General features: G+C 38.4%; 3 protein-coding genes across 6 annotated transcripts; all 3 read left to right on the top strand.

Moving 5' to 3' along the window:
• The first annotated feature begins 177 nt into the window (after positions 1-177).
• rundc1 (RUN domain containing 1) lies at positions 178-5,997 on the top strand. 2 transcript variants are annotated; one of them, XM_043235857.1, is made up of 6 exons: positions 178-740; positions 1,631-1,639; positions 2,047-2,205; positions 2,325-2,523; positions 3,295-3,390; positions 3,474-5,997. In XM_043235857.1, the coding sequence occupies exons 1-6, from the start codon at positions 360-362 to the stop codon at positions 4,343-4,345; spliced, it is 1,716 nt and encodes a 571-aa protein (XP_043091792.1). In that variant the 5' UTR covers positions 178-359; the 3' UTR covers positions 4,346-5,997. The 2 variants fall into 2 exon arrangements, with proteins under 2 accessions (XP_043091792.1, XP_043091793.1); XM_043235858.1 differs by lacking the exon at positions 1,631-1,639.
• A 740-nt stretch (positions 5,998-6,737) lies between these two features.
• rpl27 (ribosomal protein L27) lies at positions 6,738-9,780 on the top strand. The gene is made up of 5 exons (XM_043235990.1): positions 6,738-6,836; positions 7,287-7,369; positions 7,462-7,631; positions 9,258-9,368; positions 9,694-9,780. Exons 2-5 carry the CDS (start codon positions 7,289-7,291, stop codon positions 9,740-9,742), a joined length of 411 nt encoding a protein of 136 aa, XP_043091925.1. The 5' UTR covers positions 6,738-6,836; positions 7,287-7,288; the 3' UTR covers positions 9,743-9,780.
• Positions 9,781-11,217: 1,437 nt separating this feature from the next.
• slc25a39 (solute carrier family 25 member 39) lies at positions 11,218-20,778 on the top strand. Of its 3 annotated transcripts, none has more exons than XM_043235312.1 (12): positions 11,218-11,370; positions 13,357-13,466; positions 14,345-14,404; positions 15,189-15,239; positions 16,284-16,393; positions 16,486-16,553; positions 17,109-17,233; positions 17,718-17,891; positions 17,989-18,098; positions 19,013-19,094; positions 19,289-19,369; positions 19,892-20,778. In XM_043235312.1, exons 2-12 carry the CDS (start codon positions 13,370-13,372, stop codon positions 20,008-20,010), a joined length of 1,077 nt encoding a protein of 358 aa, XP_043091247.1. In that variant the 5' UTR covers positions 11,218-11,370; positions 13,357-13,369; the 3' UTR covers positions 20,011-20,778. The 3 variants fall into 3 exon arrangements, with proteins under 3 accessions (XP_043091247.1, XP_043091246.1, XP_043091248.1); XM_043235311.1 differs by having other exon boundaries at positions 15,189-15,240; positions 16,285-16,393; positions 19,286-19,369; XM_043235313.1 differs by lacking the exon at positions 15,189-15,239 and having other exon boundaries at positions 19,286-19,369.
• Positions 20,779-20,995: the final 217 nt, after the last annotated feature.

The raw sequence follows: 20,995 nt of genomic DNA, 5'->3' as shown, positions 1-20,995 counted from the left end.
ATATGGACAGAAACGCTCAGCAAACTGTTAAGCCCTCGAATTAACTGTGCGTCTTTCTGACGTCATGACGCACTGGCGTAAACATCCTGCCCACGCATTCGTTGATACATAGAACATATTGATAGGACGGCACGTTCGGCGGAACTCTGGTGCCGTCGTTCCACATTACCTCAAGATCTCAGTCGTTTCGATTACGTTGCAATGTTTTCCGAAGACGTAAGTATTACACTGCGCTGCACCTGCTAAAGCAGCGGCTGCGTATATTCTGAATTCACGTTAAACAGTAGCGCATCAATTAAGTTGGTCGAGGTTGTTTTCGGTAAAAGACAGCCAGGCTGTCTGCCTCAGCTATCAATCAAATGTCGACGGAGGATCTGTCCACTTCCGACAGCGAAGCTGCCTTCGCCGGAGCTGGGGAGCGCTGGGCGCCGGTGGGAGCCGTGGCCAACCCGGAGGATGAGCAGTGGAAGCGGGGCACGCAGGCTGGCTCTGCGCCGTCCAGCGATACAGACATGGTATCTAGATTGAGAAAGCTGGAGGATGAGCAGGAGCAGCTGAACTCATCGCTCCTCGCGTTGACGTCTCACTTCGCTCAAGTGCAGTTTCGGCTGAAACAGATCGTCCACGCGCAGAGCGACGAGAAAGAGAGGATGCTGTTGGAGCTGGAGGAGTTTGCCTTCAAAGGCTGCCCTCATGTCATAGGCTGCAGGGCACAGGATGCTCAGATGCTGGAAAACTCTGTGAGTTCCGTTGTTGATCTCTACCCTCCCAAAGATCTCCCAAAAACCAAGACCTGGTCTCTGTCAGACTAGTCTTGTTGGTTTTCAGCTGGCCTGGTTGTGATAAATATCAGCTTGGCTCTACTGGGGGTCCAGCTAGACCGGTTTAAGTTAGCTAAAAACAGCAAACAGGCTTAGTTTTTAACATCTGAAGTGATGCATTTTATTTAGTCTCAAATATGACTCAAAAAAGTGCTTTGTATGATAATGGCGTGGAATCATCTCAAATGCATGTAATCTACTAGGACTTTTCAATATTTTAGACACCACAGGCCCCAAATATGCTTATCCTCATGAGAGGGATCCCATCATAAAATTTAATATTTACATATAAATGTTTAAATAAAGACTTAAATTACACAATATTTACTTTCTGTTGAATTACATTATTACTTTATTGTACTCAAAATAGCATTGATGTATTGTGTTAATTAATGGCGTATGTATTACATTTTGGTCAAATTATTTTATTGAATCTATTTTTTATTCATTTATAATAATCTTACATGTAACAATAAACGAAACTTTTAAGTGGGCCCCAAATTTGTAAACCTCTCATCTACAGTGCCATCAATCAGTGTTGTCTTATTTTCAATATGCTTGCTTCAGTAGTCCTCAATAGTTCCTGTAACAACCTACACAAACCCCTTACATTTACACACAGTCAACTTAAGCAATATTCCTGTGATGCCCTCAGGAATCAGCATAAAATGTAACCGCATTGCAGTCCACACCCTCTTAAAAATAATCAACACAGTATCATGGTAAAAATTCCTGCTGGAGTATCTTGTAACTGCCATTAAAATGCATTCCTTTCTTCTTATTTCCCCTTCTGCACTCTGTGCTTGCAGGATGAATTGGTGAGTACCATGAATGTGACCCTTGTGCAGTCTTTCTATAAACTTCTGCGTTAACCTAAGGTTTTCCTGATATGACATGCTTGTTTTGGTTTTGTTCGCTCTCTTTTTTTTTTTTTTTACAATCGGTTACATTTTTGTTCCCCAGAGACTTACATGTACAAGCTTGACAAGGCCGTAGTTGAACTATAACTGTGTTGGGTGCATAGCAGTTCTGAATCTCTTTGCATTTCCGGATAAGCAAAGCTAAACCAAACAAAGCAAACTAATTAAAAGCTCATTATCCTTCACCAGAGCGTATGCAAATATGTTCAGCTAGCTACAATGTAAACACTTTGAAAATTTTAAGTATGGCTTTAGGTTTTTAAAGTTTGTTTGACTCGTGCGTTTTGTGTTTTCATAATATGCAGAGTGAAAGAGAGAAAAGGGAACGCTTGGAAGCTCAGAGAAAGAAGCAGAAGGAGCTGATTTTCCAGCTGAAGACTCAACTCGATGACCTGGAGCGCTTTGCCTACCAGGAGGGCAGCTATGACTCACTGCCTCAGTCTGTGGTCATGGAGAGACAGAGGGTCCGTCTGATAATACACCCTCACGCTGTTGACGTCATTTGAAGACGTATCGGTGCAAGTATTACCTTTTAAACCACTGCAGGTGTTTTATTTATTGCCTGTCCACCTCAATACTGTAGGTGATCATTGATGAGCTGATTAAGAAGCTGGACGTGAACCTGAATGAAGACATCGGGAACCTCACTCCAGAGGAGCTCCGACAGAGAGTGGACGCTGCTATAGCTCAGATAGTCAACCCGGCTCGAGTCAAGGAGCAGCTGGTTGAGCAGCTAAAGACCCAAATCAGAGACCTGGAGATGTTCATTAACTTCATACAGGGTGAGGAGGTCTGCTTATGGATCAGTGATGCTCATTTTTGAGCAAAAGTTTGTAGTTTTGATGTTTTTTGTGTCAATGTACTGTTATTTGTTTATGATATTTTAAAATGCAATTTATTCCCGTGATGTCAAAGTAGAATTGCATCATTACTCCACTTTTTAGTCAACTTTGGGTTATTAAATAGCACTTTATACAATATAGATTGTTTCCACAATTATAAACAGGACGTGTATGTTCATTAATTATAGAACAAACACGTTTTCAGCTATAAAGCAACTCTAAAGCAGACAATAGTGTCATTATCCTACTTAATTCAGATTCAGTGCTGAATCAATTCAGTTTATTATCAGTGCTGTAAAGTTCATCAATTATGAAACGACTCAGTTGTTGAACCAGTTCAGTTTCGTGTTTTTATTTGATAGTGTCTGTACAGTGAGAACGGAAATTTTTTCTGAACATTCTGAAGCATTTTACTTACAGATCATTTTAGTTAGCTTTAAAAGTTAGGGCATTTTTTACAGGATTCTTTATTAAATAGAATGTTTTTGCTCAAATGAATGAGTCTTTAGTCTGCTAAATTAAAATGTCATATATTAATAATAATAATAAAAAAATCTTACCAACCCCAAACTATTGAACAGTAGTGAAAATCATTCATCTTAAGGCCACTGTCTGCGGAGCCCACAGCACTGTCTTTCTGTTCTGTAAGTTTGATGTGGCTATTTAAAGCAACATAAATACAGTTAGATTACCGTTGTGATCTTCTCTCAGACGAAGTGGGAAACCCTCTGTTAAATGATGGTGTGAAGAGCCAACAGGCTCGTGCTCCCGGACCAAACACTGGAGCCACTGGAGGAATGAAGCGAGGTAATTACACTTCACTTCGTAATATGTTTGATTTGACTTTACAGCAAAGCCTTGAACTCTAAATCCCGTCTTTCTGTCTAAAGTGGATCCCGAACAGGCCCAGAGGATGCGGGAAACCGGGCTTCAGCTGATCCAGAGAGCCTTAGCGGTGCTGCAGATCTTTGCTCTGAGTCAGTTCGGGTGCGCCGCGGGTCACGTGCCCCAGAGCGTGTGGTCTCAGGGCGGCGAGGCGCAGGATTACGGCCCCCTGCTGCAGAAACTGGAAGCAGCCGTGGAGCGCGTACGTCTGCAAGCATCCCGCCAGCAGCCCAGCTCTCAGGACGAACACGTGGTCAGCTACTCCGCCTGCCTGACACCCGAAGGGCCTCGAGATGAACTCACCGCTTCTGTGCGTAAAGATCTGGCCCTGGCGCTCCGGGACCTTCTCGCCCACGGACTGTACTCTCCTTCTCAAGGCATGAGCCTGGTCCTCGCCCCCATTTCCTGCCTGCTGCCCTTCAGCGCTTCTCCCCAGACCCTGCATCCCTGGGAACTTTTCATCAAGTACTATCATTCCAAAAATGGCCAGGCGTTCGTGGAGTCGCCCGCCCGCCAGCTCTCTCAGTCCTTCAGTTTACCCGTGGGGGGCGGTCCTGTGACTGTCACGCCCAAGCAGTCTCTGTTATGGGCCATCCACACGGTTCTCAAAGAGCATGGGCGATTTAAGCGCAGCGCGGACTCTGAGTTTAAGGCCTTAGTGTGCATGGCGCTCAATGAGCAGAGGCTTGTGTCCTGGCTCAACCTGCTGTGCAAGTCTGGGACGCTCATACACTCTCACTACCAGCCCTGGAGCTACATGGCCCAGACGGGCTTCGAAGGTGCCCTTCGTATCTTGGGCCGTCTCAGCCATCTCAAATTCAGCCTTCCTGTAGATTTGGCTGTCAGACAGCTTAAAAATATCAAAGATGCTTTCTAAGCTAAAGAAGTAGATGGAAATTTTGACGGATTTTTGATCTCCCAGCCTTCGTAATCTTAAAAAAAATAACACTAATATAAAAAAACACCAACATTACACATGACACAAAATGAAATTTAAAAGATGCTCCCTGATCAACAGGTACACTGGAATTAAATATTTGGAAAAGAAGCAACTCGTGCACTTTCTTGAGACTGTTGAGTCTAATGCCTCTTGTCTCTAAACTGAAGATGATGATGAGTCAAGGCAGGTTTTAATATGCTGCATTGGTCACAACTTAAAGGAAATATGCTCAGTTTAGTGACCCTGAGCTTGTAACTGCCTCCACATAACCTTTGAGGCGAATTGTTATGTTAAGCTTTTACCAAAATCAACCACTACATAGAAGAATGAGTTATTACTTGAAATCTTTTCAAGGGCCATTGCATATGTTTGAGATACACTACAGTATCTATATTACATATATATATACACACACACACACACACACACACACAGAGTTTAAAAATAGTGACTAGTGACAATGCTTTAATTACACTCTTTTTGTTATAAATGTATGTAGCCAAATACACTCATTTTCTGAGCTTGTACTACATTATTGTACAGTGGTTCGCAGACAAATCACAAGACGTTTTGATTTAAGCTTGCGTTTCATTTCCATTAATAAGGGTAGCTGCATTTCAAACAGTGGCATAGCGAGTATCTTTGGTTTATTGCTGCTCTGTGTTGGTATCGCTTTCTGAGGAGACCATGCATGCTGGTGAGACCTCACTTAGGTCAAGCAACACACTCAGGTCATTCTGAACAAACACGGAGATGTACATTGGTGTTTGTAAATCATCTGAAAACCACTGCTCTCCCTAACTTCCTTTCCACAGCCTGGTGACACTTTAAAACTGATTGTAGAACACCGCATCTTGTGTTTGCGCTGCCCGCTCGCTGCTGCCGCCGGAGGAAATGCACAGCAAGTGAACTGAATGAAGTAGAGGTCATTGAGCACATTTGCTGAATACGAGTCTGATATGCTGTGCATTGTCACTGACTGAATTATTTATGGCCTGTTATGCTGTGCCAGCATTCAGAGGCTCTGCTTGAATACCTGCTGTTTCCGTGTCTTGTCAATCCTTGTTTACTGCTCTGAAATATTGAATGTACAATCCTTGGAATTATATCCTGCTACTGTAACTGATCTGATTCCAGATTCCTTAAACCACTCTGAATATTGATTTACTGAAAGTAAGAAGGGACTGTTCGTTACCCCACATCGTGGCAATGGATTTTATATTGGGCGTATTTCTCTGCACCATTACAATATAGAGGAATGGTTGTAATGCATTTATTAGGGCGGTTCAATTAGCCCTTATTTAATGTAGTATTTTTCCCCTCCTGCTTTGCCTTTTTTTATAGTGATATATCAACCTGAATACATGCTTGGCCTATTTTGATGTCCATTCGTTTGTTTTGTCCTTACATATCTATTTAAGAAATTGTCGTCTTTGTACCTCTTCTTAGAAAGAAATAGATTTTCAATTATTTCAATATTGATTTCAAATCAGTGTCAATTACATTCCCTTTTATAAAATTTGTGCCATCATTTTTGAATGTAATGATGGTCTCTTTTCAGTGATTAAATGTTCTTGATGCTCAATGGATCTGATGCAGTCACATTCTCTTCAGTCATTTTCTCACTTCTCACCAGTTTATATATATATATATATATATATATATATATATATATATATATATATATATATATATATATATATATATATACACACACACACACACACACCACACACAAAAACACAAACATGAATTATTTAATTATGATAATAGTTGTAGTTTTCATTTCATTGAATCTCATGTTAGAAATGATTTAACTGAGAATTGTTTTCTATTAAATTGAGTTCCATTAAACAAAAAATTCTGAAAACTTCAATTCTAATTTGAATCGAGGCAGTAAGATGCAGAACACTAAATTGACATGTTTTATTATTTATCTTGCCAATAAACATAATCATAGACATGAGGTTACAATAAAAACGATTACAGTAATAAAAAATACATTTATACAATAATTAAAGTTCCAAATTAAAAAATTAATCAACAAAATTAAACATACTCGCACAATCTAAAAGGAAAGCATTTTTTGTGCAAACCTGAGTACACAATGCATAACAATTAAGATTCGAGAGAAAGAGAGAAATACGTAATAATAAAATAATTACATCGCAAAACATGCACAATACATAACAATCTTTCCTATAAAATATAAATTATTTATTAAATAAAATAAAACTTATATTAAAAATAAATAAATAAATAAAACTTATTTTAACATTTCATTTTTAACTTTTATTTTTCCAAACGCCTACTGAGCATGCACTCCGTAGAACACAGCGACGGAAGTACGTCACTCGCCGTCAGTGTCAAGGGTCACGCTTGCCCGTTCTACTTCCTTTCCCTTCCCGTCGGCCATAGAGCACCATCAGTAAGTTTCATACACGAGAAAATAATCCATGAACATCGATATAAAAGTAAAGCCCACGGACTTGCTTTCATAATACTTCTAGAGCGAATGTCCTTGTCGGCTATTGAAAGTGTTTATTGTCTGAATACTACGTTTGCTTTAGAAGATAAAAGGTTTAAAGTTCCCTCCGTCTCTCCCTACTTCTGACATGATAGTTTCCCGTTCCGTCTACGATAGCATGCGTTTATTTTTACACATGTGTAAGAATCAAATATGTGAGAAAGAACAAATAAAGTACATTTGTTAAATTAAATAATTATTACGTCTCCGTACAGCCGTATAATGAGCAGTTAGCATAATGCTACGTCAGGACCGATCTAGTTTTATAAACGTGCTGTCCAAAAGATGCAGCTTACGTTTATAGGTTTGTTCTTTTGGAGCTTATATATTGTACAAATTAATATCTTTCAGACATGGGCAAGTTTATGAAACCTGGTAAGGTGGTCATGGTCCTGGCTGGACGTTACGCCGGACGCAAAGCCGTGATCGTCAAGGTACTTTTAGTCTATTCCGGTGTACAGGAGAGAAGGCTGTGCAGATCAAGCGTGTTTGAGTATTGACGGTGTTGTGTTCTTTCTCCATCCAGAACATTGACGATGGCACCTCAGACCGTCCTTACAGCCATGCTCTGGTCGCAGGCATTGACCGTTATCCTCGTAAAGTCACCACAGTCATGGGCAAGAAGAAGATCGCCAAGAGATCCAAGATCAAGGCCTTTGTGAAGGTGTTCAACTACAACCACCTGATGCCAACCAGGTATGAACGCCGTCTGTGCATGTTCGTGCAGTTTCTGTATTAGAGTTGACTTTTCAAAATAAGTCTGATGATACACGGCAACTTTTTGAGCAGTGTTGCAGGCAATGCTCAACCAGGTGAGAAACAGACTCCACGACCGATCTATATCCATTTGTTAGATTTTCAACATAAACGTTCTTAAGCTCAAAGTGGTCCCGTGTATTATGAGCCTAACACTTGCTTTCTAAGTCCTCTTATGATCATAAATGCTACATTTATTTGATTAAAATGGCAATATTGTGAAATAATGTTAAAATGTACAAGAACCGATTCCTGTTGTTATAAAATATAATATATTCCTGAAATGGTAAACTAGGATTTCCAGTATTACCTCCGTCCTTCAGTGTCCCAGTGTCTTTTAGAAATCATTTGCTGCTCAGGAAAGTTTTGTAAATTTTGGAAATAGTTGTACTGACATTTTGTTGTGGAATTCTTTTAATGTATGGTAAACTGCATTTATTTGAAACTGAATTATAAATGTTTGTGATTTGACCACTTGAATGAGAACATGAAGAAAAACACTTGTTTTCCAAAGAAAGCCAGGCTGACCCTGAACTCCTGAAGAGTGTATATAGATGCAGCATTTGGTTACAGATTTGGGTTGTTGTTGTTTTGTACTTAACTAGTTAGTATTGTTCCGGCACACCTTACCTACAATGAAGAAGTTTTGTTGTTGATGTACTTTCACGATGCATCTTAAGCCATCGCAAACACCTAGTTGCTTATTTGTTGTGCCTGTGCACCTTATTCTTTCAGTATAGAAGCCAGCCTATGGGCAAGACTTTGTTCATTAGTGGATTTAGGGAAATAACAAGAATTATGAAGTGCAGTAAATGTTAAAATAGTTTACGCTACAAACCATTGTGTTCATAATTAAGATGCATTTAATAAAATAGGTAAGACGCACCAGTTTGCAGCAATATGCAGCGGTTTTGCGTTGCTAAAATACTCTGTATTGTTTGTTTGGACGTTTGCATGAGTTCTGCAGTTACTCTAGTTGAAGTCACGTCACATTCATTTATATAGTACTTCGCGCAATAGCTTTAAATCGAGCAGCTTTAAGATGTTAAACATTTAAAAAAACAGAGTCTGTCACTTTTAATTAGAATTACAACTTGATTGTTATAAAGTAGTTCCCCAGTATGGAGGTAGCTAACGATACTCTTTTTACTATTGCAAATCAATAAAGGCATAGTTTGGTTTGCAGAGATCAGAGCTTTATTTTGCTCAGGACCTATAAGATATTTTAAGAGAATTATCCCAAAAATAAAACGCCTTATCACTTAGCTTTGTTTCTTATGACTTAAAAAAAGGGGAGGTTTAGTCAGGTAATTTTTTTCATATTGCCAATTAAATCATGAATGAGTTTCTTTTTCTGTGTGCCAAATGTATTTGTATAATAATAATAATAATAATAATAATAATCAAAATAAATACACAATGATTTTCAAAAGCTGTAGATAACATTTATTTAGACTATAAATAACTAAATGTAAAAATAAATGTTTTAACTATTGCAAAATCAGAGTTATCACAGTCGACTGATTTTAATTATGTCCATTTGTCTAATGTGTCATCTTTCCCCAGATACTCTGTTGACATTCCTCTGGACAAAACTGTCGTCAACAAGGATGTTTTTAGGGATCCTGCCCTGAAGCGCAAAGCCAGGAGAGAGGCCAAGGTTAAGTTTGAGGAGAGGTATGTGATTTCCACCTGATCTCGACTGTTAATGCTTGCTTTGCGTTAAAGGCTAAATTAAAACCTTTCTCATTGTAGTGTGTAGATGTCATTATTTGCTTCCTAAGTTGATGCAAAAATAGTGTTGACAAGTTTGCTCAAGTCTTGTAGGTTGAGAACCACAATTAAAAAAACTTGATGACTAGCTTCTGTTCAGAGAGATGACTATGAACAGTTTGATCCTTTCTGGTCACTGGACATTTATATTTGCTTTGATACTCTCAATATAAGCATGTATTGTCCTGCACGCGGATACATTGATAATGGTGAATGTTTTGTTTTACAGGTACAAGACAGGCAAGAACAAATGGTTCTTCCAGAAGCTCCGATTCTAAGCTTTCTGTGGTTTTGCAAATAAATCTGTAAAAATCTCTCAAAGTGGTCCTTGCCTTTTTTCTGTTGGCTTTGGGTTTTTTTTTTTTGCATTACATGAGTCATATTAGTATTTGAATTGACTATATTTTGCTTGATGTTTGAAATTTCTCATTGTTAATACAATATTTTTAAGGCTGCTTACTGTTAAAGTAACACTTCACATTGTGTGATCATTTAGAGCGTTGAATAAAATGTAAACATTAACACGCTGCACAACAAAAAGCAAAGTGGTAATGCAGACCAACATGGTTTAGTTTTCACAACGGTTTTAAACTCCTGGATATTGGAGTAATATAAAAAAAAGGCATCACAGTGGTGGCATCTACTCTGACAAATGATTGCTAAAAATATAGGATGCTGTGTTTTGAGATTGTGCAGCTCATTGTCAAATACATATCTTGCTTTATCCCTGACTGTTATTCTTTGCATGCAAAAACAAGACAAGCTTGTAGTATCAGTCCGTTGTATGCAAGCATGAGGGAAGTGATCTCTCAGGACTTAAGAGTGAAACCTTTTAATAAACCACCTGAGGTTGTAAGGCAGAAAACAAGCCAGTGCCAAACAAGCCCAGGACAGTTTTATTTTGATAGTTTGTAGTGTCACGCGAAAGTGAATTTGATTAGTTATGAGAGCATGAATAAAGTTAAATGATCATGTTTAAGGGACAGTTCACCCTAATTTCTCCAGAAGATATTTTGAACCAAACTGTTTTTTTCCCCCTACTGCTAATTTTGTACTGCTACAAATGAAAATTTATTTTGTTGAAGCAATTTATCCAATATATATATATTAAACTTATTCAGAATTGCCAGTTTAGAAAACTGAAGATGTAATTTATACCTAACCCTAAGATTAGATGACCTTGCTCAAGGTCCTTGGTCTTGGATGGCTTGGATGGGTGGTTTGGTTGCCAGGTTTCCTAAGAATTTAAGGGAGATATGGAAAGGGGAAAAACATTTAAGGAAAACAAAATTTTTTCTTCAACAAAATGTTGTATTACGGAAGCAGTCGATCTCATGGTTTTGCACATTTCCTCCAGTTAATAGAAACTGGAAGCAGGCAGTGGCATATCATATTTTTCTTGCAGCCTTAACTATTGGATTGTTAACAATGTAACGAAGCTTTTGTTTTTACAGTCCAATATAGGATACGGCCCATATATGTTAATAGTTTTATTAAGCAATCATTATGTAACTCCTTTTAGATGCCATGTATGTGATCGTGTATCATCAAACATCATGCCTCTATGGTGCACTGACTTTGAGTTGACAGCAGACATCCAGAAAAGGTGCGTCAAATTTAGTCCTACCCACTACGGCTCTCACAACCTCGCCTAAAAGACAACTTAAAGAAAACGTGACACGACTTGGGGCCCATTTTTTTCGCTTCACGACAAAAACAACCCTAACCGTTGGTGTATTTGGCACCAGAGCGGCCGCCAGGGGGCGAGGTGCGTTTTAATTCACTCCCCCCGCGCTGCGCCGTAGAGCGCATTTTGACACGCTCCGACCGCGCCGCGGAGGACAGTCTCGCTTCAGAATGACACGAACCGAACCGATGCGCAGAAATCCTCCGCTTTAGACAGAAGGTGAGTGATCTGCACGGGCAGCCCTCGCACACTCCGGTTGTACCGTCCTTTTCAGCATTTGCTTCAGAAGCGCTCTGTTGCTATCGCTGCTCTCTGTACAATGTGCCGTCTTGCGCCATTGCGCCTAATGCGATCAGCGCGCAGCTAATGAAACTGGCTTGATGCAGAAGAGTCGTTATCGCACAGGTAATAAAGGGTTATCTAACCATCGTCGCCTTCTACGGTCGTTTCATTTTATTTGCGACCAGTAACGTTAGTAGTCTTGTTTTTTTATTTTTTATTTTGGACAGGCAAGATGTTAGCTACCCATGATTTGATATGATCAACTTCCTTGCGCTTGCTTTCATGTAAACAGCACGTTTTGTTCTTTGTTTTTGAATTTCAATTTAAGTTTGAGTTGAAGTTTTTCTCGCCTTAAAAAAAGCAGCCATAACGTTTTCAAGCCTAATACACTTTTAATGTAGTATGTGACCATGGACCACAAAACCAGTCGTGTTTTTTTTTTAATTAAGATTTATTGATAATCTGAAAGCTGGTTGATGTATGGTTTGTTAGGATAAGAGATACCACTGTTTGAAAATATGGATTATGAGCTTGTTTGTTGTAAATATTGAAAAAAATCTAAATGAAGTTCTTAGGCAAGCATATTACTAACGTAAAATTAAGCTTTGGTATATTTATGACAGGAAATTTACAAAATAGCTTCATGAAAAATGAGCTTTACTTAATATCCATTTTTTTTTGGCATGAAAGAATAATAATTTGTCCCATACAATGTATTGTTGACTATTGCTTCAAATATACCTGTGCTACATGCTTTTGTGCTCCATGGTTACTTATTTAGTAAAATATTCTGATGTACGTTAGGAAAAATAGAAAAAAATTAGATGAAAAATTAAGATTTTTCTCTGAAATAAAATGGTCAACAATCTTGTTTTATTTATACGCAGCATTACTTGCATTGCGTCATCTGCGAGTTGCATTTGAAGATATTTTCAGTGATGGGGTGTGAAGGAGTGAGATGTTTGGGGTTTGTTTTGCAGCTCTAGAGCACTTCAGCTGTCATTCTTCAGTCTCATAACACACACGAGGTGGACTGAGATGTTTGCACTGCAGCAGAAATATACGACGGCGTATTAGCAGCAGCCTCCTGGAACTCCTGTAAATGCATCAGGGCAACGTGTACATCAACAGATGAATATCTGCTCTGTTCATCTTTTAGTTAGTTGCGTATGGATTTTTCTTTCTGTGTCAGTAGCCTAAAGCTGTGCTTTGCTCTAGCTTTTTGCAATGTTTGTCAGTATTGTAGGAGGCAATACCAGTCTAATTAAAATTCTCCAGTCCACAAGTGGTGTTGTTGTTTCCCTCTGCTAGTATACTGCAATTTCCCTATGTTTTGAGAATGAGTCTAACATAATAGAAGAGATTTTGAAGCATGTTTATTCATTTCTATCCCCATGCAATGAAAATCAATGCCAACCGAAAATGTTTGTCACCGTGAATTTTTAAATTGAAATACTTTTATGTTCATTGGAAGAAAAAAGTGTCATAAAGGCTCACGATGACAGAATTGACAGTTTTAAATGTACTATTCCTGTAAGTCTGTGACACTAAATGATCCGGACAGCACTCTTGGTGTCGGTCAAAGTCTCACACTAAATTGTTTCTTATAAGGTAGTTTACTGGCTTCTGCAGGGGTAGTGTAGGCTGTGGGGAGGGTGACCCACCCACGACTGTGTGCTCAATAGATAAGATATCAGTATGCTGTGCTTAGCCATTATGACCATCACCGCCTCTAGCGGTTTCCTCTCTTTATCTGAATAAATGTTTGCATGAATGTAGCCCATGACATTACGTTGTTACTCAGCGGACTGAGTAAATTAGCAGTTCTTTCTGATGATAAGAGGTATAAGGCAGGAACATGAAAATAAATGCAAGCGAAACGCGTGTGTGTGTATAACGCGAGCGCTCTGTTGTGTTTCTCAGGTGGGCCGGCAGGATGGGGGAAGGGCCTGCGGTCAGGCCCTCGGCTGCTATTACACCCGTGCAGCAGATGCTGGCGTCTGGCACTGGGGCTGTCCTGACATCTCTTTTTGGTGAGGAAAAGAATCTGCACAATCACATCTCTGTTCAGTAGAAACTCTGAGCACGAAATGTGCATTTGTCAGATTTTAGTGTCACTTTTTTTTTTTTTGCCTGTGCAGAAATCCATAAAAACAATGTGCATGATTCTTTTTAATGTACATGCACTAACGGTCAACTTTGGGGTCAGTCAGTGGAAAGAAAAAAAAAAAAATCATTAAATTGCATTAAATTGATCAAAAGGGACCAAAATATTTATTGTAATTGAGTTACTTTAATTTGAAATAATATTAAATTAGTAATTACATTTTGATAAAATAAATGTCACTTTGGTGATTTCCTTTGGTGTAAAAAATATTACAGCCTGCTGCCAAAACCTGCTGACCAAATGATAGTGAGTGTATGCAATATAATCAGCTATGTTTCCCTCCAAAGATTTGAATTTAATTTGCACAAAACTGGAATGTCGTATAAAATGCGGAAAATTATATTGATGAATGAAACACATCAAACACATCAACACTTCCTTGTAAACTAGCACTAAATATCAGTAAAAAAAACTAGGAGAAGCCACTGAATATAATATTCATATGGTAAATAAAAAAAGTTCATACATGGGTGTTTTTTTTTTTATGCACATATTTAGGATGTATGTGCTTCTTGGCATTTCCATCCAGCTTATTTTATGCAATATTTCAAAATGAACATAAAAATAGGTGGATGGAAATATAGCTATTTTGTTCATAAAGTAGCCAAACAGTGTTGACAGTTTTACAAATTTAATTTGACATTGCAAGCTTTGTACTTTATAGATGAAATCAAAATGCTAACTTTTTTTTGTTAATTAATGCAAAGTCATCCTTTGTCTCCTTGTCCCTGTCTCTCCCTGCAGTCACACCATTGGATGTAGTGAAGATCAGACTTCAAGCTCAGCAAACTCCCCTCTATCAAGGTACGGATATTAAAAACTTGTTTTCACAGAACGAATGACAGATTGAGCAGGCAACTTCATTTACTTTAGAAATGATTGATGTTAAACTGGTTTGACAGTTTTTTTTTGTTTTGTTTTCCTGCTCCACTTACATTTTTGAATGTGTGTTTTAAAGCTGAATTGAGTACCTAGCAACAACGTAGAACAGCAAAATAGTGACTGATTGCAAACAGGTTTCTTAAACACCCTTTTCTGCCAGTGCTTGCTAAACTCGGTGCTCTCTTTAAATGTTTCGGGGACTTTTATGAACGAATGACTTGCATACAGTCGTCAATGCATATTAACCTGGGTTAGAAGAATTTGACCTATTTCAGCTTTAATACCAGCAAAAGTGAAGCTTAAATGCTTAAGATTTTTAATTTAATTGTTTTCAAGGCTGCATTTCTTTGATCAAACAATTATGTAACGTTATTGTATTAACATTTTCTAATATAATTTATTCCTGAGAAAACAGATGTTCTGCTTTTTAGCACTAACACGTTTTTTTTTAAACGCAGCATTTTAAATGGGCTTTTCTTAGACTTCTTTCAAAACATTATAAATGTCTCGACTATCACTTTCGATCAGTTTAATGCATCCTTCCTGGATAACGGTTTCATTTTTCTTTATCCTCGTTGTCTTTATTTTTTTGTGTGTGTATTAACCCCGTAATAACCTGCTGTAAGCTTTTAACAACACGGTACAAATAGCAAATGCAAAGCAGCACGAGGCCTATGAGCTGTCTTTCTCTCTCTCTCTCTTTTAGCCGTAGCATCAGAGTCAAGACCCTGGGTTAGGGTCATCCGCCCTTCAAAATGTGAGTATGTGAACTGCACGCTTCCCTCCCACAGCCAAGAAGCTCGCTTCGCTAACACTCACTAACCAGCACTCCAAGAATTACAAATGCACTCTGCAAAACAAATAAATCACATAGCGTGGACAACGTTTTGGCTAAACCCGAGGTCACGTTGCAATCGGACATGACAGATGTGCACATATGGAAAAAATGCATCCAGAAAACATTTCCAAGGTCTACTCTGCTGTATGTAAACGTTTATTCGGCATGTTTATAGCAGTGGACCATTAACAGAGCTCATTAGGACAAACTAAGATCCTTGCCAGGTAGACCTACCTTGAACCTGTCTTGTGTAATGTCCAGAAATAGTAGGAAGACTGCTTGTTTGTGCCAAGGTTGGATTAGGTTCCACTTTCGCGGCACGGTCAATGCCAGGGTCGCTAATATTTATAGAACCTCTTATCTAATACCTCAGTCCTAATCGTCAAATCTGTTTAAACTATTGGAAAAGACTTTCTCGGTAACCCCAGTGTCGAAGCATTGCATTTTCAGTACTGTAGGCCTGTACATGAATCCAGGTTTATTGAGGTTGCACAATGCATTATTTTCCTGTTTTTTTTGATGCGGCAAGGTAACAGAAGTGGCAGTACTGTAAATTTGAGTAAAACAAACGATTGAAATCAGCGATGACCGTTCGTTGCCTGTTCATTGGTTGATAAATGGATGGAAATCTGAATGCAAGATTGCCGTCAAATTAAAGAAAATGACGGGGTTTAAGTGGACTGAATGATTGGAGAAGACCAGCGTATGTCAGCAAATAGAAGTCGTTTCACTGAAAGATGAGGTTGAGTTTTGCACGTAACATGCATGTTTGAATTGTTCACAGATCAACATCAAATCAGATCAATAACATACATTTAGTAAATGCACAAATTTGTCATTTCATGTTAAATAATTGATCACTACAGTCAGTTCTGAGTAATATGGGTACTTGTCCATTGGTAATATTAGCAAAATGATTGCAAAATAGATTGATGTTACCACATTTTTTTTTTTTTTTTTTTAGGAAATGCTTCCTCTATTGTAATGGGTTGATGGACCATGTCTATGTGTGTCAAAATATGTCAAGCTGCTCCAGCTTGTACAAAACCCCTACCCACTTCAGCGGGACCGTGGTGAGAATTCATTCACATCTTCCCAAACCGTGACTCTTAAGTTTTTGTAATCACACAAACTCACTTGTTTTTGTTTTTTGTTCGTCTGCCAGGATGCATTTGTAAAGATCACTCGTACCGAGGGGCTCAGGTCTTTGTGGAGCGGACTTCCTCCCACACTGTAAGTGCAGCATCATAATGATGCAGTTACATACAGTTACATAAAGACGGGTGCTATCATAACACCTGTTTTTGGTGGGTCTGTTTATAAACTGTGTACTGTAACTCCAGCCCGATTTAACGACTTTCATTCGGATCAAACAAGTGCAGTGTTATTAACAAGTGTAGATCATTAAATAAATGTTTTGACAGACACAAAGTGAAGAAGTCTGTAGGCAGACATGACTCGAGGGGATTAAAGTGATCCATTAAAAGATCCGTCTCACGAGGGTCATTGTTTGGGAAAAAAAAAGAAAAAAAAAAGACAGTAGTCATGCAGTTTATCGAACGGTACACGAGACTCTGTCCAAGCAAATGACCCTTTGACTTTGTTAATGTATAAATAACATGTTAATGATTGAACGTCTGTATCAAGTTAACTGTAATTAATCTTTTTTGGGGTCGGTTCACTTGAGCGCTTGGTTTTAAAAACCAGCAAATAGGAACAAATATGAGTCTTCTGAATGACATACATTTGTAATTATTGAATGCTCAGTGAGTCTGTTTGTGTTTGTAGGGTGATGGCGGTTCCTGCCACAGTCATCTATTTCACCTGCTACGACCAGCTGCGAGACTTTCTGCGTTACGGCATGGGCTATCAGGGAGACCATATCCCTCTCATAGCAGGAGGGCTAGCAAGATGTGAGTATTTACCCGGTCTTATTGTCTCTTGCAATTATGAGACCTAAGACTTTGTATTGTGGGGATTTTAAAAGTTGAGACACACACACACACACACACACACACACACACGCAAAATTGGTTATTGGCAGTATTGTATATTGAATTATTAGTTCTGGTTTTTCCTTCTCTTTACATTTCTAACATTTCAAAATAATCTGCATATTAATATTGTTAGTAATATTGCTCTTGTATTACTACATATTACTATTTTGATTGTCGATAATGTCAGCTTAATTCTTTCTAAATAAAAGCATAAATTAAAAAAGACGGTTCTTACTGACCCCACACTTTTGAACTGTAGTGTATATACAGTGTTAATTGATTTTAAATGTATTTAGACACAACAAGCATAATGTTTCCACCAGTGCATCCCTAGTTTAGTTTCTGTTGGATGGTTCTAGCTGTGGTGTGAGTTATTGACGTCTCTCTCTGTGCTGCTCAGTGGGAGCGGTGTCTGTGATCAGCCCTCTGGAGTTAGTTCGGACTAAGATGCAGTCCCGCAAGCTACCGTACAGCGAGCTGATTGTGTGCATCCGCTCGGCTGTGGCTCAGGACGGCTGGTTATCTCTCTGGAGAGGCTGGGGACCCACTGTCCTGCGGGACGTGCCCTTTTCCGGTCAGTGACCTGCACACTCTCTGACAGCGTGATGGTGAGCTGATGTTCCCCAGGTGCAGTGTTTGACTGTTCTTGTGTTTTTTTTTTTTCCTCTCAGCCCTGTACTGGTTCAACTATGAGCTAGTGAAGGCACAGCTGTGTGAGCGGTACAGGGCTCCACAGACCTCATTCACCATCAGTTTCACAGCAGGGGCCGTCTCAGGAGCTGTGAGTATACTCCCAAAAGCCAGATAGGATTGTTGACTTACTTTTATTATAAGTGACACTTTAAAATAAGGAACTTGATGGCTATAAATTAATATAGAGGGGTTTATGAATATTGCATAAAGCTTTCGGTGAGAACGATAAAACAATGTGATAACCTTATCTGGCCTGACTTATTAACAACAAGGGCATTCTGTAGGAGAATATACGCTGAGTCGACTTCTGTCCCAGACGAATGTAGGACATGAGTGAAACTTGTGAATTGAAATCTAATTAATGAACGAGTTACATTTTGTATATTCATACTACATACTTACTGCAATATTACTATAAAATAATAATAAAACATTATTGAAATGTTATGTTTTTTCGGTGAAAATTGAATAATCATTAGCTATGAAGAAAATATAAAGTGTTAAAGATTAAGTTTTTGTTTGTTTCTTTTGTTTACCATATGTTTGACCAAAATACAGAAAGAAATCTACAACCGTACAATTCTACACGTTATACAATTATTCGTGTGATGTAAAGCTGAATTGTCTGCATCATTTCTCCAATCTTCAGTGGCGCATGTTCCTTCAGAATTTAAGAAACGTTTCAATTGTTTTTGCAATGAAAAAAGCCTAAAATGCTGACATGGCACTAAATAAAAAATACTACTACTATTAATGTTGAAATAAATACTATTTATGTGGAAACTGTAAAAATATTTTTATAAGAATAAGAACTGCTTTGTTTTTTTTGTTTGTTTTTTTTTAATCTTCTGAACAGTTTTTTTTTATATAGCATCATGCATGTCTTTTTCTGCCATTTTTAAACCTGTCGCCAAACCGGTTTGAATTAAAGTATTAATATAAATTAATGTCTCTCATACTCTTCTGGCTTATCAGAATATCATTTATGTAACTTCTTGACAGATTGCTGCAATTCTGACCCTGCCGTTTGACGTGGTGAAAACCCGCAGACAAATCCAGTTAGGAGAAATGGAGGCTCTCGGAGGTATAGCAGCTTCTATAGTCTGACCTGTTAACGCACTAGAAAGAGTGCAGTAATGCATCCTGCATGCTGAGTGTCACATGGTGTCATTAGGTGACGGCTCAATTTTAAAAACAATTAAGAGCTGATTACATAAGCTAAATTCAATTGCATTCATCAGGCATCAAATGTCTTGACATTTTGACCTTTCACAGCAGTCTCCGTGAAGAAACCGTCCTCCACATGGAACATGATGAGGAATATCTGGATTGACATGGGATACAGGGGTTTGTTTGCCGGTAAGCTCTAAGACATGGTGACACTGACGTCAGACTAGTTATATAACTTTACCAGCTGAAATGGAGACAACAGTTTAAAAGAGGCTTGTTTGTGAGAGTCCGGATTAGGGCTGCACCAGTTATTGAAATAAAATCAATATTTTGATGTAGCTCAGTGACATTATCAAATCATGTAGGCTGTATTTCTGTTGTCTTCTGCACTGCCGGTCTCAGAGTGTAGCACAGCATTACACAAAAATTAAGATGGAGCTATTAGTATTATAATGAAGTACAGTTGTTTTTATGCAGATGTCAGGTTTTCTTTTCCCTATTACCATGCAGCCCTAGGTTTAAAACAAGTTTATATAATACTGTAGTTTGTAGTAAGTTTTTGGATGTATAATATATTTTATGCATGCAACAGTATTGTTAGTTTTGGATAGAACCAAACTGAATCTAAAATTACACACTACAGTTTTATTTTAATTGCTTATTTATTGTTTAAACATTCAGTTAACATCTTTGCTTTTTTTTTTCCCCCAGGTTTTCTTCCAAGAGTGATCAAAGTCGCTCCGGCCTGTGCAGTCATGATCAGCACTTATGAGTTTGGGAAAACTTTCTTTCAGGAACATAATCTGAATCAGGCGAGATGTGGACTTTGAGATGGCAGAGAGGAGCAGAGGTTTGTCCAGGATGATGAGAGAGTCCTCCTTCTTGCCAACTACTGCAAACACAGATGACTTTAGTCAAGTGTTGAATTAATGTTGGGTGACGGTGCCTACTGACTGGTGCAGAGATTAAAAGCTGTGAGACTTAAACCACTACCTGGCATCTGAGAAAGACTTGCGTTATAATGCATCTGTAAATGCACAATTTCCCCACATACCCTGTGATGCCTTAAGGAACAGTACCAAAGCATGCTGGCAGAAGCACTACCTCCCCAAAATGCCCTACTTATTGGAATGGCTGTCGGTTGAAGCTGACATTCAGGTTGTTGTATCTGCAATGCATGACTTTAGTCCCTTTTATTAAAGGCACAGTGCTGCCCTCTGCTGTTCATGCTGAAGAAACCCCAATGGTAAATGGACTGAATGGATAAACTACTCAATGAGCTTAACAGTGTCTTCATTTTATTTGTTTCCTTTTTTTTCCCTGAAAGTATAAGACTTGTCCTGTGTATGGGCACTGGACTTGGGAATAGCCACAAGAACATTTTTAAAATAGTTTTGTGCGTTTTTTGTTTTTTTATTATTATTTAAAAAAGACAATTGTTTTTGTGTAGATGATGGGTCTCTGGTCTTGTCCTGTTAGCTACGCTACATCTGTTCACTGCATTTAGTTAAGACATGAACTGCTGTAAAACTTACTGCTGACTTGAAATAATTAGACAATTCTCAGATTTTATTTAATAAAAGACCTTAAAAAAAAAACTAAACGTGTATTACGTCACTATATATGAAGTATACTACAAATGTTTTCTTAATGCGAATGTGAGAGAAGAGTTTTTATGTGTGTATGTGCGTGTTTCATAACAAAAGTTACTTTCTGGCAGAATGTCTGAATGGTGACTACAGCTATCAATGGTCCCCATCCACTTAAAGTTTAAGCATTTTCTTTTGTGTTCCATTCTTAACAGATAGACATGAG

Source organism: Puntigrus tetrazona, chromosome 3 (assembly GCF_018831695.1).
Source record: "Puntigrus tetrazona isolate hp1 chromosome 3, ASM1883169v1, whole genome shotgun sequence".
Lineage (NCBI taxonomy): Eukaryota > Metazoa > Chordata > Actinopteri > Cypriniformes > Cyprinidae > Puntigrus > Puntigrus tetrazona.
This window is presented reverse-complemented; position numbering and strand designations above follow the sequence as displayed.